Source organism: Neopelma chrysocephalum, unplaced genomic scaffold (genome assembly GCF_003984885.1).
Source record: "Neopelma chrysocephalum unplaced genomic scaffold, ASM398488v2 Primary Assembly neopelma1_77, whole genome shotgun sequence".
In the NCBI taxonomy this organism is placed as follows: Eukaryota; Metazoa; Chordata; class Aves; order Passeriformes; family Pipridae; genus Neopelma; species Neopelma chrysocephalum.
The window spans coordinates 3,325,514-3,352,082 of record NW_020897738.1 but is presented as its reverse complement, the minus strand read 5'-3'; the positions used below and the strand labels follow the sequence as shown (position 1 = coordinate 3,352,082).

The 26,569-nt window shown below is 42.5% G+C and overlaps 1 protein-coding gene and 1 long non-coding RNA gene across 4 annotated transcripts in view; one reads left to right on the top strand and one right to left on the bottom strand.

The window, feature by feature from the left end:
• ATP2A2 (ATPase sarcoplasmic/endoplasmic reticulum Ca2+ transporting 2) overlaps positions 1-11,781 on the bottom strand; it is a 45,655-nt gene extending 33,874 nt beyond the window's left edge. For all 3 annotated transcript variants that reach the window (XR_003535189.1, XM_027689473.1, XM_027689474.1), the window contains exons 1-4: positions 11,011-11,781; positions 9,907-9,924; positions 9,730-9,812; positions 2,860-2,964 (exon numbers count right to left, since the gene is read on the bottom strand). Coding sequence is in view for 2 of the 3 variants with exons in the window: in XM_027689473.1 (XP_027545274.1) it covers positions 2,860-2,964; positions 9,730-9,812; positions 9,907-9,924; positions 11,011-11,128 (324 nt within the window). In the remaining variant the exon portion in view is untranslated. The remainder of the gene's footprint in view (positions 1-2,859; positions 2,965-9,729; positions 9,813-9,906; positions 9,925-11,010) is intronic.
• Positions 11,782-12,288: 507 nt separating this feature from the next.
• Positions 12,289-26,537, top strand: LOC113970487. The gene is made up of 4 exons (XR_003535188.1): positions 12,289-17,628; positions 18,083-18,232; positions 21,204-21,429; positions 26,441-26,537. It is a non-coding gene; the product is annotated as an uncharacterized LOC113970487 (long non-coding RNA).
• The last annotated feature ends 32 nt before the right edge of the window (positions 26,538-26,569 follow it).

The following is a 26,569-nucleotide window of genomic DNA, read 5'->3' as shown; positions in this document are numbered from 1 at the left end:
GTCTCAACTGCAGTTCTCCACTAAGCACTACCAGAGATTGGGATCAATATTGTGATGTTACCTGGATAAAGGAGAACATAAGAACCAGCAGCTTATCAGTGCTCCTTCTCCAGCTCTTGGAGAAGGAACTTATTTTCCATTTCCCTATTGACAAGTCCAAATGTCATTTAGCCCTGATAATTATAGATAATGGTAGAGTGCACATAGTTTTTACACAGTCTGCCCTTCAAATATACATCAGCTTTTCCAGATAATAAAAAATTCCTCCTGCATGTCAAAGCAGAAACAAAACCATCAGAAATTCAAGGGTTGAAGGACTTGGTACTTCCACGTAACAAGGCAGCTGAAAATGAGCATTAACAAAACTACCTTGAGGAACTAGAATTTACATGGCACAGCTTGGGGTCAGGCAGTGCAGATATCAGCACAGACCCATAAAGCTGTAATTAATACCAGCCTCATATTCCACCAGGTAAATTAATTCTGCTCCTCAACACAATAATGCTGATATTGCTTTTCTGTCAATGAATTAGGAGCCGACATTAGACAAAACCTTAAAGTGCAAAATGAAGTCCCACAAATGGAAGGTTACTTCAACACAAGTCTTCCTTCAAAAAAGAGAAATAAAAACAAACTCAACATGACCCAGGTGGCCAAGAAGGCCAAGGGCATCCTGGCCTGTAATAGTGTGGCCAGCAGGACCAAGGCAGGGACCATCCCCCTGTGCTGGGCACTGCTGAGACACCCCCAATCCTGGGGTCAGTTTTGGGCCCCTCACAAGAATAAAGACATTGATGGGCTGGAGCATGTCCAGAGAAGGGAATGGAACCGGGAAATGGTCTGGAGACCAGGAGCAGCTGAGGGGGCTCAGCCTGGAGAAAAGGAGGCTCAGGGAGACCTTGTCCCTCCCTAGAACAAATGACAGGACAAGAGGAAACATCCTCAAATTGCACCAGGGGAGGTTTAGATTGGCTACCGGGAACAATTTCTTCGCCAAACAGGTTGTCAAGCATCAGAAAAGGCTGCTCAGGGAAGGGGCTGAGTCACCATATCTGCAGGTATTCAAAAGATATACATGTGGCCCCTGGGGACACGGTTTAGTGGTGACCTTGGCAGCACTGGGCTAAACGGTTGGATTTGATGACACAAAAGATCTTTTCCAGCTTCAAGGACTCTATGATTCAGCTGGTTCAGCCAGCTCAGTGTGCTACACTCAATCTCTTTGCTCCCAGTTTGCCTGGAGTTGTGGCAGTCAGACCATCCTGCCAGGCACTGAAGCACTCCCAGATGGCTCTCTGGGGAAAGTGCACGTGAGAGGAAAGGTTGAGTGCAATGACTCAGTTGCTCACATCCAGTACCTGTAGGAACACATACATTTATGGGTGGAGACTATGCACTGTGACTGATTTTCCATGCCCATTAAAACAAGGGAATGAGTCATTCAATCTGTGCAGCAACTCTTGTTTCACAATGAAGTTCACTGCATGTAGAAATATATAGAGAGGTATTCCTGGCACACTATCTTGTCTGAAAAAATTGATTATTTCCTACAACAGGGCATACAACTACACAAGTAAATCCCCAAGCTGTACAGAGAGCTTTACCTTCCATTTCATACTTAAAATCGGCAGCTGCAGAGTTGTAGCTCAGAGTTTCAAGTTAAACATTAACTCTTGCACAACTACTTTATGAAGACTTGAATATAAAACGACACTTAAGGGGGCAATGCTGTCACCCCTGGATCAACACGACCTCTCCCCACCAGCTCCAGCAGTTGTGCAGCAAGCTGAGAACTGCTAAAAACTGATTTTTTGCGGAATAGTCTTCAGCCAACTCACTTGGGCCAGCACAAAGCAGAGCACTTCTTCCAGCATGCAGCATTCTCTCTAACATGTTTTAACCATTAACAAGACTTCTCCTCTTAATTTTTGTTGTTATTTTGGAAAGTTTGCCTTTTTTTCTAAAGCATGAAATCTAATGTACTAAGATAGCCAGTAATTACATCACATTAGCACCATACCTTAAAAAAAAAAACCACACCAAAACCCAAAACCAACCAACTGTACAAATAACTTGAATGACCCTAAAAATCCTTGAGTATTTTTGATCTGCAGAAAAACAATTCTAATAAAGCATGCCTTGCCTGAAGTGATCAAATTATTAAGCTAAAATGATATGAACCACTTTACTTTGGCACCTCAAGAAGTGTTATTGCCAACTCAAGAACAGTTACTGTTATTACTGTCTGCATGATTTATAAAAAGCCATCTAAGTCATCTCACAGTTGATAATGTAGGAAAAATTTCATGGTATTTAGATGTTTTCAGAAGAAACTTCTGCCTTTTGACAGACATGCAGTCTTTGGACGTACACTTAATAGGTACCATAGTAATTGAACTGGGAGAATTAATAGTGCATCAATAATGTACTAAAACACAGCAGTTGTCTCAAGAGAAAACAGACAAGAAATGAGATTAAAAGTGCATCCTTTGTTCCTTAGTTGGGAAAAATCCCCAAACAAGCCAATCCAATTGTTCTTAGCTCTGCAAGATGTGATTTGTTTCCTGAATTCAGGCCTTCATTCTGGCCTGTCTAGTTCATGTGTTCACCAGTGTGTGGCCAAACACACTGATGGGCACTTTGCCTTTTTGGCAACACTTCTGAAGCTTTCATTTTACCTTTAAGTCAACACTTTGTGTCGAGAAGCTTTATGGTTTGCTGACTCTCAGGAATCTAAAGTTAGCAACACATCCTACTTGCTTTGTATGAAGCACCCAACACTACAGTGTACACTGCTTCCTCTCAAACCATAAAACCCCAAAACATTTGTGATTTGATGTTGTAAAAATCTCTGCATACCTGCCACACTCCCACAATGGCATTGGCTACTAAAATAAGCAAGATTACAAAAGGCTCTACAAATGCTGTGATTGTTTCTTCACCTTCTTCAAACCAGGCCAGGACCTGTAAGAAGAACACAATGATTTAAATTACTGATTTACACAGACACCTTGCAAACTTTACCCCTGCAAAGTTCCAGTCTGAGAGATTCAACTGCTTGGACTTAAGCAACCTTAGAAGTTTCAACCTACCAAGTTGTAGTTTTGTAATTAATGAACGAGTTGGCAATATGCAATGGAAAAGAAAAAGAATCTCTACTAAAGTAGTACAAAGTTCATTTTAAAGGCCACTCTTCTTTTAAAGGAGTAAACTATTTACTTGGGAAACAATTGCTACTGTTGCTTCAGAAATGAAAGCAGAAGTTGTGACAACAGTTATGACCATGAAAAAAGAAAAAATCCCTTACTATATTAAAACAGAATGCAGACAGATTAGTTTGACTACTTAAAACACAAACCTTGGCTGAATCTGAATTTTAGCCAAGTTTAATTGCCCTTTACTAGCAACTTAGACAAAAAAATTAATACAGTTTTACAAGTTTTTGTTGAGTAGATATGAAAAATAAGCATCTACTTATTTAAACACAAGTAGTGTCTTACTGAAGCATCTAAGTGAATTCACTGAAGCTGAATTCTAAGCTGAGTAGCTGATAAAACTCAATTTTTAAAGGAGAATCAACTTGAGGACTTGCATAGAAGGCTCCATATAAATTCTATTTTCATTCATTTGCTTTACAAGTGCACTCTAGTTTTAGGCTTCTGTCATTCACTTGACTTGACTGTGTCGGGGCCTCTGCAGAGCTCTGCAGCTCCTGAGGAAGAGTCAAGCCAACATGACCAGAGAGGAAGGGCTTTTTCATCAACATGTTGAGCAACAGGAAGCCTGGAAAGTGACAGTAAATAGGAACAACGTGTTGAGATAATTAGGGCTGGTAGTCAGGCAACAGCACAGTGAATCACCGAGGGCTGCAGAGAGCAAACTGTTACTAAAGCAGCGCCATAATTCCCCCAACATGCTGCTCCGAGCTATTGCTCAACTGAGACACACTCCAGGATGGGGAAAGGAAGGAGCAGCAGCATGAAAACCTCCAGCAGAAAACAGACTGTCAAGCAAATCCAATGCTACAACAAATTTTTATTACAAAAGGGTAAATTTGTAAGATCCAGGCTGCGATGAAGGAGACCGAGATATTCCAACTGGCAACACGTTTCGAGGAGCTGTGGAATTCCTCTGGAGAAGGGCTTTAGTGAGGATCTCTCATGTTCTCCATATCTTGGTGTTTCTTACCTTCTCCCACACCCCTGGATATCCAATCCCCTCTAACACCTTCTGCCATTTGAGCTACAGGAGAAGTTAATGGTACACTTCCAGACTTCTCAGTGTCTACAAGGTCACACTCTGACATCAGAAAAGCTGCTTAGTATCTATTTTTCCCCTCCCTTTCTTTATTGGAATTCTGTAGAGCCCCTATTTTGCTTCCAATAAAGCAAGTAAATTCAATTATTTTGTGATGTTCTCATCTGAGCAGGCACCTACAAGGTTAACTGGAATAAAACATCTGCTTTACACGATGCTAAACCAGAATCTTTCCTGATTGAAGATCACGTGTGCTGTAAAGTAACACTGAGAAAGGCCACAACTTCCTGAGGTAAGGAAAGTAGCTACAAGGACAGCAAGATCCAAGTATGTCAAGGAGAGCCAAAATTAAGTTTTCAAGGGATCTTTACTTTCAATAAGCCATTATTTCAAAAAAGAGCAGATGAACTCAAATTAGAGATCCTGAGGGTACAGAATCTGATGGTTGTTTTTCTGGCAAAATTATCGATCTGTGACAAGATTAAAATGAAGTATCTAATTAATCCTGGAAGCCAGCAACATAAATTTCTCCCCCCAAAATTTTCCACACAATTACTAACAGTGGAACAATCCAACCTCTAGTTCTAGAATGTTTCAGTAAATAGAGACATCAAAATAACCGAATACATTGCGAGTTCTTGGTGTTGTTACAGCAGATCACAGCTATATGAACACTCCATTTAGGATACTTGTGATATACAGCACACACTGCTTAACAGATCAGGTTTATCATTTGATAGTAGCCTGAAGTAAAATAAAAAACAACCCACAGTAAAAACAAAGAGGAAGCAGAACAAGCAATACAAGTATTTAGCTCAGCGTTTTTAGTAACAACAACCCATATTTTGAAGCCTGGTAAAGATTAGACAATTCTTGTCCAAGTCATTGAGTCCTTGTCAAAAAGTTTCCACTAGCACACTTTTTAAGACCCTGGAGAGGTCTACAATGACAGATCTTATTTTTTTTTAACTTCTACTCAGAAGGGCCCCACCATATTTCAGCCCTAATCACTTTAAGACTCACATGTAGAACAGCTTAATTTCCAGGTCATTGATCTCCAATGCACTGTTCAGGCAATACTGTCAATAAGTAAAGTCATCACGTATTCAAGAAAGAGTAGGAAAAATAGAATAATTGCTCAAGAGAAATTCAAGTCTGAAAACATAAGGGAAAAAATAGCAAGACATAAGAGTCCCATATCAACAGCCAACATAAGCAGCTTAAAGGACAACTTTCATTCAGCATATTTGCTTTAGGGCTGCCAGAGCTTGCAGAGCCTATTTTAAACAAAGCCTAATGGGGTGGACCTGCAGGACACTAAGGCAAAAGATACACAATGACAGGCAAACAGCACTTAGTTTTCAGGGTTATTTGTGAAAAGGGGCAGAGGTACAATGCCAAAGTCAGCCAGCAGTGAGGTGACCACTGCTGAAAACAGCTACAGCAACACACGTGTCCTCACAGTTTTCTCCACTTCGAGTGAAGTATCGCTGTGTTGTCAGGTAAGTTATGGAGACAAGTCACCTCAGGTATCATTAGGTAACAAGAACAGAACTCAAGAGTGGAAGTTTGGAGGCAGGATTGCGTTGCCCAGCAGGCTGTGCCCACTCACCGCCAACCGAGGGAAAGCAAACACTTCGCTGTCAGCAACCTCACAGGGATTTCTGTTTGGTTTTCATTTTGACAATGGAAACTTAGGATCAAGCTGGGGGAGTTAGACCTCACCCTAACAAAAAGCCCTGGATTGATTAAAGCAGGACATGTAAGATGTGCAGATTGCTTTCAAGAGAGCTTTCTTCTCACAGGATACCATGAATTAAAGTTTTGGTGTATTTTGGACAGAGTATCAACTACTGCTCAGAAAACCCTCTTTTAGTGATTTATCTTTTCGATACAGAACAGCTTAAAATTAAGGTGATGTGAACTATTTTAGGAGTCCTGATACTTGGTCCACGTCAGTTATGCTGAATGCCAAAAATGCTAAAGAAAAACCTCCCAGTATTAGTTCCATTATTCAGTAGAGATTTTTGTTCGCTACACAAGGAGAGAGAGGGGGAAAAAAAACCCAAACACAAACCAAGATATCTTAACCACACATGTAAGTACAAAATTAAGAATTTTGTTGGGTTAGCAGATTGTGAGCACCCATCAGATACGTTACTCCATACTTCTGAAAATAAATGTATTTTTGTCTTTATTATAGCAATAAGGCAGGGGAGGGGGGAAGATACCTAGCACCCACAGTTTAATTTCTACAACAGAAAATGAAATCACAATGACTTCTCACATTTTTATCACCACTATCCTTGTGCTACTGAGCAATCTAAGTTTAGCTAAAAGCATATCAGTGTAATGTTCCACAGGAACCCTTATCTTGTGTCACATACTCACTGCTGCTGACCTTAACAGGTAGCTTTTGGGGTGATTTCAGGGCAAAGCTTGAAACATTGTTATTGACACATCTTAGACTTCCTCCACAGAACCTTTGCTCACCTTTTAAACACAAGTTGGGTTATAGTCATTCTAATTTACAGGTTGAAAAACCTCTGGATTGTTTCAACAATATATTGTTTTAATCTGAACACAGATATCCACTATTCCCAGAACATTCACTTCTAAGTCAGCTCAGGAATCAAAGGAATAATTGAAGGGAGGGGATGCTCTTAGGATGCTGTAAAATACTTCAGGTTTTGGTAGAATTTATAGCCTTGTGTCGTATCTTGCAGAAGGAAATCACAGCATGATGCAAAGCTAAGATTGCACAGCTCAGCACACACCACTGCCTAAAGCATCCACACCACAGAACTATCCCACATCAGATGCAGCTAACATCTTGCAACCTGTCAAAATCGTTTATACAGCAAAGAAAGCCGTTCTTTTAAGTAAATACTGAAGATCTGAGTACATGGTACACAAGTATCAAGAATGAAAAGCCACGAACTGCTGAGACACTCCACGGGCTGATTTCAGCAGAGGCTTCACAGATTCAACAGAAGACCGAGACAAGTCTATTCACAGATGCATTTACTCACCATCAGAAATTATTTATATTGTTTCTCTTCAAAGGCCAGATTTAAGGCTTGCACTACCCAGCACATCTGTAACAGCAGGTCTCACCTGGAATGTGGGACGTGGTACCTACAGCCCACAGACAGCAGCATCTGCCCCCAACCATCAGCCGGGGTGACACAGACCCAGCTGCTGCTCTGAGTTGTTTCACTGACACGTCCCTGACAGGCAGAGTGGGAGCAGAGGCACAAAAGCTCTGAACACAGGAGTTTATACTGGAGAGAAGAGGGGATGTTTCTGCACAAAAACCTAATGCAGATCTCTGTTACAGATGGCTGCTTCTGTGCAGCCAGTTCTAATAGCAATAAACTAATATGATTTATGACTGCAACACCATCACTATAAAAACTCCCACAACACAAAGCAGTGACTTTAAGATCCTCTCTCTCATACCTGAATCTTCAACATTTTCTTAAATTGACAATGTACAGCTGGTAAAGGACACCAGAATCTAAGTGATGTAATTACTTCTATTTTTGCAGTAATACAATCTTTATATCAACAGACCCAACAGTTCCTTACAGCTACTGCAAAAGTCTCAAAAAAAAAAAAAAGCTTTCATCAAGAAGTGTTAAAACCTAAAAAAGATAGAGAATCACCTTCTGAGCAAGGAAAAAGCCAGAAACAAATGCAAAGGAAAAGTGCTTTTGAAGTACCAAAATTATAATACATCTAGGGATTTTTCTACATTTCATTAAACAGAGAAAATCTTTACTACTGACATCAATTTAGTGTGAATCCATAACTAAAATAGGAGACAGGAAAAGCAGAGCAGTAGCCCAAGGTCATATACCATGTCAGCTGCACAGAAGCAGAGAACCCAGATCTATCCCACACTCCATCAGACTACAGTCTCCTCTTAATTAGATAGGAAAATTAACCATACTGAAAAAAGCAACTGAATTCAGCTACTAATCAAGTTTTCCAAGAGGATTCAGCAGTGCATGTTCTATGACCTCTGTCAGCCTGGTCTCATACTTACTCAGATTCACCAATGAAAGCTTAGAGTTTGGTGAATTTGATTTTTCACTTACTGGCTTAAAATAAAAACAATTAATGCACCTTGGCACGAAAGGTTATCAAACTTCTATGGTGTCATTTGCCTCATGAGATGACAGCAACACTGCTGACTTTTCAGGAACAAAAATACATCCCCTTTTCACCCTCTGGGAGCGGAAAAGGGCAAAGAGGAGGGGGGAAAAAAAGCTTTTGAATAACCGTTTATTCAATTTTCTATAACCAGCCTGATTTCCTCTGCAGGAAACAGAACAGTGAGTAAAGTACATCTGTCTCCATGGTCAAGACTGATGTCAGCAGTCATTGCTCAGCTGGTAATGGTGTATTGCAGACCAAAACCAAAGCCCTTTGAGAAGGGTCTCTGTGGGGAGAGCGGGTCACCAGCACAGCACAAACTGCAGCACCACACCAGGGCAACCTTCCCCCATCAAACACAACTGCCTCAGAGCACATTCTCCTCTGCCCATCCTAATTAGTTTGCCCTCAGCTAAAGAGTCACCACAATTTCCACTGCCCCCAAGAGCTGCAGCATTTATTTTTTTTTTTTAAAGTAGTTAATTATAACTTCAGGGCAAAGTCTACTGTAAACTTTTACTCCTACCTAAATAATTTAATATTCTGAAAACTTCTGTTTCTGTTGCCCAGCTCCCCCAAGACATACAGACTTCATCTTCTTCCTATACTTAGCCTTGGCTCAGTTTTCCAGCGAGCACGTGCCCATTACGCATAATGCAGAAAGACTCATTTTTTAAAAAAAAAGTTTAAAATGTTCTTGTCCTTTAATCCTGTATGCAAAGGAAGATGTCCATTTAATGACTTGACTATCCAAAGGTCAGTTACCAAATTTGGTCAACTATGGTGCCATCACAGCCGTCATCATTCTTGTCACTGTCAAAAGCAACAACTGTCACCTTGCTATTATCAGGAAGGGAAGGCAACTGGAATATTCGCCACAGAGGCTCTATTTACAGTCTGCATTGCATCCAAAAATGTCTTCCAATGATTATACATTGAGCCTGATAACGATTAACCCAAAGCCAAGAAGAATGTCCAGTTAAACACTTACTTACTCAAGGTTAATTTTCAAAGCCAACAAAAGCATTGGGAAATCCCACCTCAAATAACCAAACTGGGTTGAATGAAAAGCACTTTTTAACATACCTGTCTAGTGTAGTTACGTGCTTATGACTCATGCAATGAAAGACTCTCCTGAAATTTTGTTTCCTACAGAAACCCCACCACAAAGAACAAATTTAAGAGACAGCAATTTACTTTGCATCTCATAATTCTGCCTTTTGAGAAAGAATAATTTTCTCTGTATACATTGGAACATGTCATTCTGAGATACAGAAGCCTGTGAAATTAAAAAGAATAAATCATACTTACAAAAGATATGCAAGCAGCCAGTAACAAAATTCTAACTAGTAAGTCTTCAAATTGCTCAATCACAAGCTCGAGTAAGGTTTTTCCTGCAATACATAACAAAGCCATTTAGTCATGTACCTCATAAAAAACGATGAATTATCAATAAGAATTAGGAGAAGATTTCACAAACATGCTCACCTTCCTCAGCTGGCAACTCTGTCCGTGGAAGGTTTTTCCAGGAAGCATGTCAGAGGAAAGAAATCATTGAAGAAACACGTTAGAGCGTTATAAGGCATCCGCCAGGTAGTGTTCCTGAATTACACACTCGGCTGGGCTGGATTTGACAGACACACTGAAAGCCACATTAAGGTGGCTCTTTTCACCACAGTACGTGAATGGGCCCGAGAGTTTTGCGTTTTAAGACACAAAGGTTCGCCGGAATGTGCCAAGGGTTATAATTCAGCCAAGTCATCACTCCAGCCAGCTGTGGGGCTTGTGCTGTTGCTGCACACAAAGGGTCAAAGGCTCAAAAGGCTTTTCAAACGCTTTCTGACAAAGCTTTTCCTCCACATTCACTTAGAAAAAACACCCCAAACCATCAAACTTGGTTCAAAACCTTTCAAATTCTTTCCTCCATTTTAAGGGTATTTCCTTATTTCTGCTCTCCTCTTTATTTCCCCGCAACAAGATTTAGTAATCCAAGAGGCATAAAAGCAGCGTTAAAGCTAAAAAAAAACACCTTCAGCGTATAATCTTCTCACAGATTTTCAATTTTACACAACGGCACGGGAGTTCAGAAGGGACTAGGACGGCCAAGCAGTAAGGATTTAAAAAAACAAAACAAAACAAAAAAACCTTATTGGCTGAATTCTATGTCCCGACTGGAGAGAAAAATATAAAATAAGGGGCAGAAAGGCACTGAAAAGCGAAGAAAAATGAAGGTCAAGACGGACAAAAAAAATATAAAAATACTAAACCCCAAGGGGCGTCAATTCAGAATGGAAGGAGGTTTCCCACCGTTAAGGTGAAAGGGATCGGAGGTGACATCCTCCACCCCAGAGCAGCCCTGTGAGCTCGGGATTGAAAGAAACCCACGAGGTGGAGTTCAAGTCAGCCATCTTCTCTCCCTCGCTCCTATTCCGGGTCCTGGAAGAGATGCCGGCTTTGCCAGTGCACACGCGTTAGGCCTCGCACAGGGCCCCGGGAAGGATGGGGGAGAGGAGAGAGGGGTGGGAGAGGGAGCCGAGCGGGGAGAGGGCGAGGCCGGCGGCAGCATCCCGGCGGCGGGGCCGCCTCACCTACCGTTGGAGCCCCATTTCTCCTTCAGCTTCTTGACTTGCTCGAGGCTGAGCCCGGTGCTCTCGTTGACGCCGAAATAAGCCAAAACTTCCTCCACAGTCTTTGTGTGCGCGTTCTCCATGGCCGGGGCAGGGAGCAGCAAATGGTGCCGTGCCTCGCCTCTTCCTCCTCCCTCTCCTCCTCCTCAGCGGCGGCGGGCGCGGCGGCGAGACCCCTGCTCAGCCCTCACCACCCCCGTGCTACCACCATAGACCCTCTCCCGCGACAGAGCAGCCCGAGCCCACCTCACTCCTCACGGCGGAGGCCGGGAGGGGCAGGGAAAAAATGAAAAAAAAAAAAATTGGAGAAAAAAGGGAAAGCCGCCGAAAAGAAAAAAAAAAAAAAAAGCCCCCACCCCCTCCCACCCCACACGCCTCCGAGGGAGCCGAGCCGCCTCTCCGGCGGGGACCAGGGGCTTCGGCCGGGGGGAGCCGCGGGCCCTCGGAGCCGCTGTCGCCTCGGGGGCGCGGCGGGTCCCTGCAGGGACGGGCCGCGTCCAGGTGGCCGAGCGGCCTCTCCGCTCGCCTTCAGCGGCCCCGAGCCACCTCCAGCAACGGGAGGGCGATAACGGCGCGGGGGGGTGGGGAAGAACAAGGCGCAGCCGCCCCGCTGCCCACGAAGGGTTGGAATCACGCCCTCCCTTCTCTAGCGGCCCGATGCTCCCCCTGGCCGGCCCAGGCCGCTGGTCGCCGTCACGGTTGGGGCTCCCCCGCGCCCGCCGCTGCCTCCGCTCGCTCCGGGCGCGCAGCGGCGGCGGCCGCTCTAATGTAACTCGGGGGCCGCCCGGGCCGCGCTCGCCGCCGCGGCATGTGGACGCCGCTCATTGGCGGGACCGCGGCGCGGGGCGGGGCCAGCGCTCGGCCCCGCCCCGCCGCGCTGAGGCGATGGCGGTGGCGCGGCCGCTGCGCAGCGTGGGTCGCTGTCCTGCCCGTTCTCCCTCACGGCGCTCGGCTCCTCATGCGGCGGCGGCCGCGCTTCCGCTGCGCACCGGGACGGCCCCGCAGGTGCGGCGGCCGCCTTCCCGCCCCCGCTGCCCCCGCGCGAACCGCCCTCTTGTGCCGGCCTCAGCCCGCGCCCGAGGGGGAACGGGGCTGCCCCCTGAGGGGGAGCTGCTGCCGCGCTGTCGCGATAGGCGTCGCGGCGGTGCTGGCGCGGGGCTGCACCGGCGCGTGTCGGGACAGGAGCACCAGCGGTCCTGTGAGGGCTGCCCTCAGCGCTGTCGTCATACGAGCTTCATCCAGGCAAAGGGTGAGCGTGGGGTTGCCCCCACCTCAGTCATAACAGGGACATCGTTCATTCAAAGGGTGAGTGTGGGGTTGCCCCCACCTCGGCCGTGACAGGAGCACCATCCAGGCAAAGGGGGTGTGTGGGGCTGGCGCAGTCTGTCGCGACAGGAGCATCATCCGGTCAAGACTGCTAGTGTGGTGCTGGCCCCTAACTCAGTCGTGACAGGAGAATCATGCAGTCAAGAGTGTGAGTGTGTGAGTACAGGCTACCCAGGGAGGGTGTGGGTTCTCCCTCTCTGGAGACACCCCAAGCCCACCTGGACAGGTTCTTGTGCCACCTGCTCCAGGTGACCCTGCCTTGGCAGGGGTTGGACTGGATGATCTCCACAGGTCCCTTCCAACCCCAGCGACTACAGTGATTCTGTAGGGCTGCACCAATTGCTGTCGTGACAGGAGCCTCACCCCTCACGAGTGCCAGAGGTGAGGGCCGTGTCCCTGCGTGTCCCCTTCCCCAGAGGTCCTGCCCTGCGCTGGCACCGAGCAATGTCCTTTGCACAGCTCCCCCCGTTCCCGTCGCACACATCCCAGTGACAGCACACTCAGCCCCGGCTCGCGCGGCGATAACGTGAGGAGGAATGAGCTGCAGGGTGTGATTTCAGCGCCGTGTGTGGGGTGAGATCCCAGCTTTCCTCAGCGCCGTATCTCGGCGCTGATACAGAACACAGAAAACTGCCTGATCCAGCCATCCCACCCGGCAATTCACAGACACTTCAATGAACACAAAACAGAGAGAAATCAGCGCCAACTGACATTAATACACCTGCGACACACACACAACACAGCAAGTAGTTCAGCACACAGTGTAAACACCTTCCCTTTAAAACTTGGTGCCAAGAGATGTTCTTGTATATATATGCGTGTGCAAATAGAAGAGCTGATCCCTACATGTGTGCTGGCTTACATAAATGCAGATCCTACATACAATCTGCATTTCCATCACTTATAAACCACCCACAGCACCACACTATAAGAAACTGTATGTCTGATCCGGAATGAAATATCTTAGTCCTGTCTCTGTGTTAGCAAAAGAAGGATGGAGAGGGGACACCCCATACAAAATCGTGATGTTCTAAGGTATATGTAGCCCTATATCCTTTCTAACAAAAGTACAACTGCTCTAAAAGACTCCTTTGTGGCTGGCCAAGGTCCAGGTAAGGAGGACTTGACAGCCTACACTTCACATGGCAGCTCTGAATGAAAATTCATGAGTTAGATCTGATGACCTAGTTCAGGTAAGGCAATTACTTATTCCATGCCATGCCCATATTAATTTTATCTTGCTTATCAGCAGGATTAATCAGCATGGCCAAATGTTGCCTCAATACAGTTATGTTCCTTTTCATACCACAACCTCACACTGCACCTAGATAGACATAGACATAGCCTGTTAGAGAGGTAAAGAATGTCAACGTGGCAGTTGTATAGAGTTCATATAGTTTACTGTATGTTTCTTAACCAGTTGTAATAGTTTTCTTGATATTGTATGAGCACATGATCCCATCATCCCCAAACCAAAACCAAAGTCACAAGCTGCACATGCATCTGAAATTAAACCAATATATCTTTGAAAATATGCAATCAGTGCCAACAAAACTCCTTATAAATGCCTGTCACAGGCCTACATAACCCACATCTAAGTTTTTAGTATCCTCTAACACACAACTATGTACATATGGAACATTAAAAAGTATATAATTTCCACAATGATCGTATACAGGATAACACCCGCGACTTGAATTAATGTATTTCACTGATTAACAGCACAGTATGTCTATGTGAGTAGTTTCTTCCCTTCTACCAAGTTAATATAACCTGCATTATATGTTATTTTTTGTAAAAATACATTTACCACAGCAGTATTTTTACACACAAGCATATTTACTAACCTTCATATACAAGAACACCTGCAAAGGACTTGAAACCCCTGCCTTTCATTTTCTTCCTATTTTTGAGTATTACAATTAAACATCAGTAGCAATTTGCAAAACAAAATTATATTAGGAAGAATCCCAGGTCGTATTTCATATTATTTCTCCCTGTGATATACTTCTTATGTCATTCTTGGTTTCCTTTCTGTGCCTGTTTCCAAAAAGGCTCATGGAAAAATATTTTAAGCATACCAGAGCCATGGCATGTGCAATTAGGGCTTGGCAGAGTGTATGATAAAGTAGATATGGTGTTCTTTCAGTCTAACTTGTTAGCAGGAGGAAATGCTGCTAGGAAGGCAAAGAGAGCTTGCATTCTAGTGAATCCTGGAGAACTCTTGGTATTCTCTGGGATCCACTAGTTCAGCCAAAGTTTGTAAACTCCACTTTCATTGTTTCTCTCTCATGCATTAATATTAGATGACTTCATCCTTCCCCTTTTTTTCCTTTTTGAGCATAGACCCAACATAAAATCTGGGAAGATTCTGGACGGTTCTCTGCCTGTGTTTATTTCTGTCATGTGTTGTGTTATGGTTCAGGGAATTTTGAGAGAAGAATGACTGAATTAAGGATCGTTCTACAGTTCTTTCTCCCCCAGAGCAGAATAACCTCTGCGTTTCCTCCACCGTTGTTTCCCTGTCTTTCCCCAGATGTGCAAGACTGATCCTGCTGACCAATGAGGATTTCTTTGCAGGTGATACCTTCCAAATCTTCTGGCAGCTACACTTTTGAAGAACATTTGCAGATACAGTGCTTGGTCTAGACAGAACAGTGCAGAATGCGCTACAAATACCCGTGTAGACACTGCCGCAGAAGCAGTACCTGCTAAATTTGGCATCACTTGATATCACACAAATTTAGAATTGTGAGTTGAAATCAGTGTTGTTTCCCATCGCTCTGCAAGGATTCATGAAGCTTCTGATGCCATTTGCCTTGTCTCTTAAAGAAGATGGTTATCTTGACCCAAATCAGAGTGATAGCACCTCAGCTCTGCCTTAAGCACCGAGCTCATGAAAGCTCCAGGTGATTCATACTCCCAGCAGGTGCAGGGAGCTTTGCATTCTCCCTTTTTAAGGAAGGAAAATCGATTTATTTTGCTGCTGTGAAGTTGCAGTTTGTTTTTAGACTGGAACCCCTCAGAGCGGTACCTCAGAAAGCAACACAACAAAATGGGGCAGCTTTGGCCTTGATGAAATTCCATTCGCATAATGGAAGGATATATTCATACATTTGGCCTACTATCTTTTTTCACTGTAATATATTAAAAAGAAGCAGCCAACACATCAGGCAGCAGCGTTAAAACAGTTCCTGTAATGCTTACTAATTGAAGTAAATGGGAATTTGGCCTGAGAGAAGACTGCAGGATGCTTTCCTTCAAATTGCAATAACATTAAGTCATCCCTATTGCTGCAAAGCAGATTCACAACAGAGTTACTGATCATAATGTGAATTGTCTCTTGCTGTACACAAAAACATACGTTTTGTAGCTCAATTTTCAAACCACATTAATAGTTTTGAGTGGAGCTAAACACAGCAGAGAAGGGCACCACACAAAATGCCAGTTGTTGAGCCAATACACTTGAATGCTGACCTGCAATAGCCTTATTATTTCAGGCCTGGATCTCTTTCAGTGGACATAGACAAAGTGATCATATTGTGCTTAATTGTGCCAAATTATGTCATGATTTTTGCAGCCTGGCTAATTGCCTGATGGGGCTTAGGCTGAGACCACCAAACTCATTGCTCTTGTCTTCCTAGCTGATTTCAAATCCAAGTCTTCATGAGTGACAAATGGGGGCATTGTTTCTTCCTCCCACGGTACTATTTTATTCCTCTGAAATTACAGTTATTAAAATGTTTCAGCCAGTTGAAATCTACTCAGGCACATTAAAATGCTGCAAAAGTGCTGTATCAAAGTGGAAAGGTTTTAAATCTGCAGTTCTGTCATAGGATAATGCAGTTTAAATATAGTAACTGTTTTTTCCAGTCAGCTTGCTCTTTGATTTCACGGTATTATGTCAAGGGGTTTTTTTTCCTCTCTCCCCCTTTAAGAAGCTTATAGCTTAAACAGCAAAATGCAAAAAAATCCTGACATGAAACAATTACACAAACCCAGCAGAGAAATCAGTGATAAAATATGAGTTTGAATGTTGACAATTAAGGTGATCTGAGTTTATTCTGAATAATTTTTATTCCTTGGCAATGTGTGTTCCTGTATCAGCAGCAGGTAGAATTTGACTTCCACAGAGACCAAGAGAACGTGAACACAAAGGATAGTGTTGCTGCTGGGAGATTTCTAGAACTGGATCACTGTTCCTGCACAAAGCAGCTCCTTGCTGCCTTGGAATTCTGATCTCAGTGAGAGTAGCTATAAGAGATCACAGTTTGGGTTGGTACATCTCTTATTTTATTTCTTTATCTTATTTATAGTCATTTGGTTTGTCGCTGAAGACTCCATTAGAGTATTTGCCACAATAATCTCCATTTCCCTGCTTGGAAAAATCTTTCTGTCTATTCCATTCTGATTTCAGTAGGAGATCTAAAAGTATGGGAGAGAGAAACATTATGTCAGAACCAAGATCCATACTACATATCTAAAAAAAGTAATTTATCCATATTTGATGGCCAAGTTGTTTTTCTGGAAAAGGAATCATCTTGACTGTTATCTTAAAAATGCACAACAACTTTAGAAATAAAGCACTGGTTGGTGCCCACGAGATTTGAATTCTTATCTCATCCTGACCTGAATTTTCCATCTAATTAAGGTCTAATTCTGATTAATTTGGCAGCTCGCTGCCATTTTTTCCCTATGTAAATATTCCTTGTGGGCTTCTGGATCTCAGTTTTGCTCTCTGTAGAAGGGGCTGAGGATCCTGCTGAGCTTGGGGGGGGCTGTGTGGCCAAGCACAGTATTTCTAAAATGGCAGTTTGTTGTTTGTAAGGTGTTACAGAATTACTCTGTATTCTATATCTGCAATGAGTTGATGGGTAATTGTAGTGTCATAGCTGTGATCACACCGTATACTATGATCTGTAGAACTTCATAGTGCAATAAAAGTTGAATTATTTTCCTACAGGACGTGGGCCACCACTTCCTGAGCAGAGAAGTGGCTTCAGTTTGGAAGCCCTCAAGAGAGCAGAACCAGTTTGAAACTAGACACGTGAACACACAACACAGCCTTGTTTCTTAGTGTTAAAACTGGTTTCTTTTTGTGTTTCTTGAGTATGTTAAAGATACTAATGTTGCATTTAGAGTTTACCTTTCACTCTCTGCAGGATGTATTTTGCACTGTTTATATTACTCAGGGCCAGGTGAGCTCCCCTGGTCCTTGGTGGGCTGATGAAAAGTCCTGGAAACTCCCAGCTACAAGGTAGGGCAATAATTGCTCTGGATTTATAGTACCATTGTATCCCTCTCTAGGGACACTATAAATTCAAATTCTTTTCCTGCTTCATAGATATTCCTGGGAACAAAACCAGTTTTACACACTGAAAGCAAAACAGTGGGTTGTGCTCATGCACATTGCTTTGCATGATCCCATCTGGGATAGGATGGATGAAGGAAAGGATGTCCAAGAAAAGTACAAACAGCTACACTTCTTATATATTTGTATTAGTCTGTGCAACCAGGAGGTAGCTCAGTAATGCCAATTTTTTATCTTTTCACTTTTCATTTACTCAGGCTTTGTACAATAATACTCCTCAGTTAAAGTGAACCATCTGAATGACTTGTTTTTGAAACTTTTTCTTTCTTTTTTTAATCTCTTGACCCCGTCAGAGGCTGTTTATCAAGGCGTTTATACAACAATATTTCCTTTTTGTCAGTGTTGTAGCACGGTAACACGAACAGCTCCACCATGCCACGGGTGTCTGTCATTCCACAGATTTGCTGAATCACAGTAAAAAGTCACATTGTCTGACTTTTCCAGACTGAAGGGAAGACATGCAGGTGCACTCCATGCGAGCAGCAATAATGTAAGATTGAAAAGCTTCCCTTAGTCATGGAGATGACTCCATTTTCAGCCTTTGTTTGGGACTGATGGCACATGACTACCACTTCTCTTAGATGTGTGACACTTTGTGATATGACACAAGCTGAAGTTTCTGTGTTCCTTGTGGAGGATTCCCTCCAAACTCATAGGTAGTTATTAGTAACACAGTGAAGTAACACACTTCAGTTTTCAGACACTGATAAAGTTCTTGTGTACCATCAAACAACCTCTTCTACTGGTTATTTAATATAAAATTCTTTTAAGGTGATTTTTTTTCTCTCTCATGAAATAAGACAAAATGAGGGATTGAAACCAAATGCTCTGTTTGGTTCACCAGCTAAATTCTTCCAGTCTGAACCCTCAGAAATCTGTGAAAGCTGCAATCCACCAGGTTTTGTTTTTTAAAAGGCAATATTTTTGTGATAAGATTAATGGGTACAATTACAGTGTGTCTGTCACCTTCCCCTACTGTGCTGGTTTAAAAGTTAACCAGCAAGGCAAAATGAACTCAATTCAAAAGAGAGATTTATAAGTCAGAATAACAATTTATTAAAATAATGCAATAAGTACAATTATACAGACAGACAATTGGTTTTAATCCACAAAACCCAAATGTACAAACCCAGCACCCCGGGGTATGAACAAAAGTGGTGTACCTTGGCCCACCCCCCGAGTCCAAAGCAAAGGGAGAGGGAATAAACCTGCTGGTGGGAGAGCTGCTGCAGTCTGGTCAGAAGTGGTGATTGCAGTCCAGTCGAGGGTGGTGGTCTCAGCCTGGTTGGGAGCAGCGGTGGTCTGCTGTCTTCCTCTGGGTCCCACGAGAGAGAGAGCCCCAAGGCTCTGAAACTCCCAGTTATATACTCTCCAGTTCAGGCGGGAGTGCTCAGTCCCTCCCTCAGAGTAGGGAATTCCATAAAAGGGCATGTGGATGCTCAGTCCCTCTTATCAGAGCGGGGAATTCCATATAAGGATATCAGAGCAGGGAATTCCATAAAAGGGTACAGGAACATCTTCCCACCTTGCAGGCCTCTACTGACAGCAGTTTTTGGGAAATGGCATGGAGGCTATAGAATACACAGTTTTGGGTTACACCCATCCAGGGATGAATTGGTCCCAGCCGTTCTAACCAGGACACCTACCTTTCCTAAGGCCTTCACAAATGCTTCCTAACATGGGCTGCAGGAGGAAAAGACAAGCTGCTGGACTGTCTTCATTCCCTATTAATGTGACTCTAACCAAGCCTGAACACATTTTCCTTTAGTGGATTAAATGTTTTATTGATCTGCTATGTTTCCACTTCCTCACCTCATTTCTACCACTCAATACAACCTATATAAGTGTTTCACAGACATGAGAGATTTTCAAAGAGGCTTTAACCTCCCAAATTACCTCTGGTAGTTTTTGGTCACTCACAGAACAAAAATTCTTATGGTTTATCTCTCAGAGCTCAAGGCTTCCAATATGAGAGATCTGGTTATCTCTGCTTCTTATAGATTTATTATATGTCAATGGTGTTGCATGTGAACTCAAATTATCCTGACCTACAATTCTCGTTCTATTTCAAGGTTTTGGATTTCTAAAAGATTGTTTAACTCCTGGGTGGGTTTTTTTTTCCCCGGTTCTGTTAGAAAAAGAAAACCTCCCCTGAGTCATATTTTAAAAATACTTTTAAGCTCTTAAAGATGCTTCTGCTCCCATATCACAAAGCAGTATTGAAAAGATATTCATTTTACCACCTACAATTGCTCAGATGGAGAACTTGAAGAATTCTTTTCCACTCCCATGTTGAAACTGTGCCGGCAGCATTCCTGTTCCTAGAAGTGAGCTACAAGGATTTTCCTGCTGTGTGCAGGTTGAGAACAATGCTGTCAAGGTTATAATTTAATATTAATAACATTAACAAACATCATTATTATTATTATTATTAATAATAATAATAATAATAATAATAGTGCTGATACCGTGGTTGTTGTTATTTGATTTATTATTTGCATTTGCAGCTTCTAATCAGGGGTTTCGAGCATTTCATAAACCTCCACGAAAATGAAAATTGTGTTCTAGAACATCCCTGAGAGAACAGGATTCTCATCCCCATTTCACAGGAACAGGAGCTGAGGTTCAAAGTCACAGTCACACAGTCTATGGCAGAACTAGAAATAGAAATGGTCTCCTGGCTCCCAGTCCTCTTTCTTCTCCAGTCACCCTAAATAGTTTCTGGTGTAGTTTTGTAAGACATTTATCACATGATTTTCAAAAATCCTGTCCTATTTGTTAAGGAAAAAGTAAAAAAATCATTTATAAAAATTAAAAAGTGATACAAAAAGAGACTATCTGATTTTTGAAAGAGGTTGCTGAAATGATTTTAGCTGTTTCATGGACAATGCCATCCAAGTTTCATGAGTTAATCCTGACCATAAGTACATCTAAAATAGATATCTTTGCCTCCAGCTAATCAACAGGCTTACTGCCTAAATAATTTATGTATAACCAACTAGTGGAAACTAGATCTTCTGTGATTTCCCCAGACACATATTCTGCATGTATCATGTATATCCTTGCCTATTTCTGATATTCATTTGAAATTCAGCTGGGACATTTCAGAACACTTTTGTGCTCCAGCTGTATAGCTCTAAGAAAAAGCCAGCTGGAGACATAATACAGAATCTTTGAACTGGGCAAAATACTGTTTAAAATCCAAGTGCATAGTGGATGAAGATTCTGAATTTTTTTTAATGAAAAATGGATTTGAATTTTAAAAAAATACAGTTCTAACTCTAACACTGGCCCATGTGGGCTTTATTTTCTTCCTGCCCTATTTTTATAATAAAATAATGGCATTTAGTAACAAAATTCAGTGACAATATAGTGATAGGCAGACAAAGAGATAAATATGAGGTATGAGAGCATAATTAAATAAAATAAAAAATTAAACAATCTAATTTTCTTGTTTACAGCACAGGAAATGTGGAAAACATACAGTACCAAACTGTACTTTTTGGACACATTTGTGTAATGTTGCCTTCCACGGACTAGAGAAATGAAGCTTGGATTAAAGCTCACTCCACTGGGGAGAAAACAGATTTTTTTTTTCCAGTGTCTGGAAACAGAAAGCAAACGCATTTTCAGACGTTGTCCTGCCTTGTTCAAGAATCTCTTTCACATCTATACCTGAAATGGAAGGTACAGTGCAAACTGTCTATCTGGAGTTCATAACTTTTATCCAAAATTCCTAACTGGAAAATATAGCCTGTCTCTTGTGGGTAGCAACTGCTAAAAGACAATTCCTGCTCAGTCTGCTCTGCTGTGCCAGGAATGCTGGGGATTGTTTACTCTACCTGTTGAGACTTGCTGCAAAATTAGGGCCACATTGGAGCTCCAATCAGCCACTCAGGAGGGGGAGGAGGAGCACCAGGTACTCCAGGAATACTTGAGGTGTGGCAGCCAGAAATTCTGCAGCACTGAAGGAATACAACCAGCAGTGTTGCTGCTCCACCTTGCACTGGTTGGTGCTGCCTTCTCCTGGGGAGCTCCCGGCGGCACCGAGCTGGAGCAACACTTGTGGAGCTCTTTGTACCTGTGCAAAGGGAGTGAGAAGCACCGTTGTTCCAAAAAGTACAGTTTTCCATGCACATCTGCCTCTCCAATCCAACAATTCCCATCTATTCTCACAGTTAGCAATGTCACCATGTCGCCCTGTCCTGGTTTTGGCTGGGACAGAGTTAATTTTCTCCCCAGGAGCTGGTGCATTGTGGTGTGTGAGCAGGGGCTGTGTGGGGTTTAGTGCCTGCTGGGTTAAACCACCTCCTGTCTTTGCATATTCCATCTCTGCACAGTTGAAATTCCTTCAGGCCTGAGCCTCGGGGCAGCATGTTGAGTTCATGCACCATTCCCAAATGTGAACTTGATTACCTTGCAGATACAAGAGTTATTTCAGATGTCACAGAAAAGACTTGAGAAGAAAGACAAATGAAAATCTCCTTGAGAATGGTAAAGATGTGGATTGTTTCTGGCCTGGATCCACGTAGCACCTGTTTATGACAACTGTAGGAGGGGATAAGTGGATTTGCTAATTCATATTTGCTGTGCAGAACTCCCCGCTGCTCTGCAAAGCAGGGACATCTCCCTGATTAAACTGACCTTTAAAGGCAAGCACCACTTTTTAAAAGATGTCCAATCACTGAGCTGTGGGAACCTGGCAGGTATTCCTTCAAAACCTGGGGATGCTCATCATCCGTAAGAAAATTTGGAGCATCCAATGTCCTCGTACATTGAGACAAGTTGATTCTACCTTGTGACATCTGTTAAGGCCTCAGAATACTGGAATTGGCATTTTAGAGCCATTTCATGCTGAATTTGGGTGCTGGAACCATGAACAACTTCTGTTGCTTCTGTTTCTTTCTGTACAGACATCATGGCTGATGGGAAAGGGTTGTCTGTCCATGTGGTGTGGGATGTGTGCAGCTCATCTCAACTGCTTTATACATGAACAATTTTTGCTTGAAAAACTGTGGTCGCCGCTGGAAACCAAGACTTTCCAGTTAAATCCTTTTGTTTGGTCCTGGCTGACACATACAAAGTTGGGTTTTGTTACTGTTTGTGTACATTTTGATTCCTTCTGAATCATCCAAACAAGAGGCCTGAAGGCCATGGTACACCAAAGCAGTACCAGTAGTTTGGTTTTTTGCTGTTTTGGCTCAAAGAAGGATCAATTCAATTATTCTGATTAGAAAAGAGGTTCAGTTAAATTCATTCTCACTTCAATTTGGGGAGAGGACATTCTCCCTCTCCTAAGTGTAATGAAATAAAAAGGAGACATTGAATGGGGTTTTTATGGAAGAGAATATCAAAATCTCAGGCTATAAATTCACCATGACAGTAGAAACATGTGTCAGATTTTTGGATGGGTTGGCTTTGTGCCAGCCAGCAGTTCTTCCCTCTGGATCATGTGTTGTCTACATTAACCTCTTTTATTTTATGCTGCCATAATCTTTAGATGCCTGTCCTCTCACAAGCTGAATAAATGTCACACAGTGCATTCTGTCCCATCTATCACAAGTGCTATTGTGTGTCTGGATCCATATTGGATTAGTATTGATGAGAGATCCCAGGTATTTTATACAGAGTGAATATCAAGGAGCATATATAGAAAATACAGATACAGGAACAAAGCTCTTTTGGAAGTAGCTGCATTAAAGCAGCCTGTTGAAACATGTTTTGGAAGGTCATTCTCTTATTTCAGAGGTGGTTGGGAGAGGTCTGACATTTTTATTAGTAATTGTTTATTCTTTGAGGTGTAAACCAGCTGTTGTGGCTTTCACAGGACAAACTACATAAGTATCTGCGATAAAACTTCCTAGTAATATACTTCTAGAAAATTCTAGAAGTAGCTATCCCAGATGTAGAAATGCCACAATGTCAGATCCTCCCAGACCAAAAAAATAAGATGCAAGATAGGCAAGATAGGAATCTCTCTTTTCTGAAGGCATAAAGTTTCCACATTTAGCTCTGGAGTTCCATGGCCTTCCACCTGCCACTGGGCAGAGCGGGGACCATTTGTTGGCTTGCAGGGCACTGTCATTTCAGAAAGAAATTCCACTTGAAATGGAGAAAGTGAACGTTTCTGTGAGGTAAAGATTCAGTTACTTCCATGACAGCTGTTTGCAGAAAGAAGCCAAGCACTTCAGAGAATTACTTTAAAGAGGCAGAAATTCTCAACAAACCACTCAGCTTTATTTTAACTGCATTCCCACAGAAACAGCAAATAATTAATTGAGGCCAAAATACATGTCATACTGAGTTTGCATTAGCTGGGAGTTTTGGAAATAATTAAGAGCAAAACTGTTAATGCTCCATTTAAATAGCTGCTGCCTATCTGTCCAGTCTGAAAGCCCAATCTGTTGTGTTCAATCAGCTTTCAGCTGCTACTTGCCAGCAGCCTAATTCCCCAGTCTTGTCTCTGTGCTGTGCTTGTGCATTCCACTACCTGCTAAGTTAAACCCTGCAGTCCTGGTGCTGCAGGGAGATTTCTGGTGCTATTCAAACTATCCTACTGGGTCAGGATTTATCCCCAAACCTGGAGGCTCTGGAGATCCACACAAACATGCCTGGTTCCAGGGGAGACCCCCGTGGGTGAAAAGGGGAGTCAGCAGCTGTGGGGTCCATCTCCCAGGATTAGGGCTGTGCTCATTCATACCATTCTCTGTGCATTTATGCACTTCTGACAAGCTGTTGACCTGCACTGTGTCCACCTCTTTTTTTAAGTGATCTAATGCAGAGTAAGTTGCTCATCTGAACTGCTCTTCACCATGGTCACACTGCAGTTGATAACATATCTCAGTTTTCCTACATCTCTGTGTTTCTGTTTCACATTCAGTACTCTGGCTGATCATTTATATTGCAAGAAGATTAAAAAAAGAGTAATAATTGAACTTGTTATTGCTTATCTTGTGCAAATTGAGAGTGAACTCTACAGGGGAGCTTCTGCTTAGGCCTGGCAGTTCTAAAGCTGTGTGGGAAGTGCTGGTAATACAGTGCAGTGAAAGGTGTTTGCAGGTGCAGAATCATTCTAAGCCTCAAACCTGTACCACCAGTTCTTTGCTGAGAAATGTGTATTAAAAATGACAAAGTTCACTGCTGAGGCATTTGGAAGGAACTAAAGAGCAATTCATTGACCTTTGCAGATTAAGTAATGCATGTTGTCATAAGGAAGTGATATTTGAGTAACAGCAGCAAACGGACACAATCGTCTTCCATTAACCTCTCACTGGGAGCAGGCAGGATCTCCTGACCCAAACATGGTCCGTGTTCTTGGCATGTTGGAAATATGTTTTCAGTGGACACATCAGTTCTCTGAGTATGTCAGAGGATGCTTCGTGCTGTGCCTGCCTTTTTTTTTTTCCCTGGAAGTGTACCTGGGCAGGAAAGAGGGAAGGAGGCTGTGGAATGGGTGTGCAGGTGGAATACTGAAGGTTCTGTGCTCTGCTCTCAGGTCGAACAGGGGCCTCAGTTTTCACTGAATTAAATGGGACCAGTGTTTGTGTAACTTCCACTTAAAGGGAGCTACAAAAAGCAGTTTCACTGCTTTTGCAGAACATTCTATCACAGAAAGAGGACAGGAATGAAAATGAGCCACGTCTATAATTCAAAATTTGAATGCAATTGAAGTTAAATACGCTCTTTTTTTTTCTTTTCTAATTTGTTAGCTCATTTATTTAATTTATGGGAAAAAATTTATAGGAAACTTTTTTCTTTCTTTCTTCTGGAGAACAAAATAATCTGTTCAAGTGCAAATGAATATGTCATGTTCTTATATGACTTGCAAGAAGACGATTAGTGGGTCTCCTTCTCCAGCCTTTCTTCCACTTTTCTAATTCTACAGGAAGATTATTTTCGGACTCACTGTGTTGGTCTTTCTTTATGTGGCTTGTTGCACACTGAAATAAATTTGCCACACTCTTGCTAACTCAGTGTTTTTAAAACTACTTCTTTTATTTCAAAGTCTTGGTAAAACATTACACATTTAAAAAATTATATCAGTGGAAAAGAAAAAAAAATCTGTTCATCAGTCTTAGCACTTGAGCTCATAATTGTGTGTCAGATGAAGAAAAAAAAATTGGAGCTCTCCAGAGCCCCTGGACAAGAGAATCACTTTCCCTCGGGACATTGAGATAATTTATCTGGGTGACTTAGGAAAAATGCCAGATAAGACTGAAATTTGGAGAGGCTGAGCCACGTCCAGGCTCAGCCTTTGGATTATCAAGAATAAATCCAGCAACTGGCATGTGAATATGATAATGCTGTAGATTCCAACATGGAAACAGGAAACTGTATTTATGAGGCAGAGACATATCAGAGATTAATTCAGTTCTATATATAATATATACATTTTACAGATACAAAATCTTTGCCAAAATGTGCATAATTTGCAAGTACACTGAAGTTAGAAAATGCCAGAATAAAGGTTGCCTTTCCATGTATATGCCCTAAAGGAATCTTTAATTACAGGATTCCTGGCTGCTTTTTCTAACTCTGAAATTTTCTAATTTCAGTGAGCGTCTGACTTTGCAGCCTTAATACTTTCTCTTTTAGATAAAGACTTTGGGATGAATTTTACCAAGTCTTAAAAAAAATTGGTAAGTGACGATATTCCATCCCACCATCATCAGTTTATAACCTTTATGTGTCATCCCAGGAGCTCCCTGAGTGGATTTACCTGGTGCTGGTGTGAGTGTGAAGCCTGAGCAATGATCCCATGTATCTTCTGTGATGTGACATAAAGCTACAGGTGTCAACAAGACTGTAAGGTAAGGGAGAACCTGAG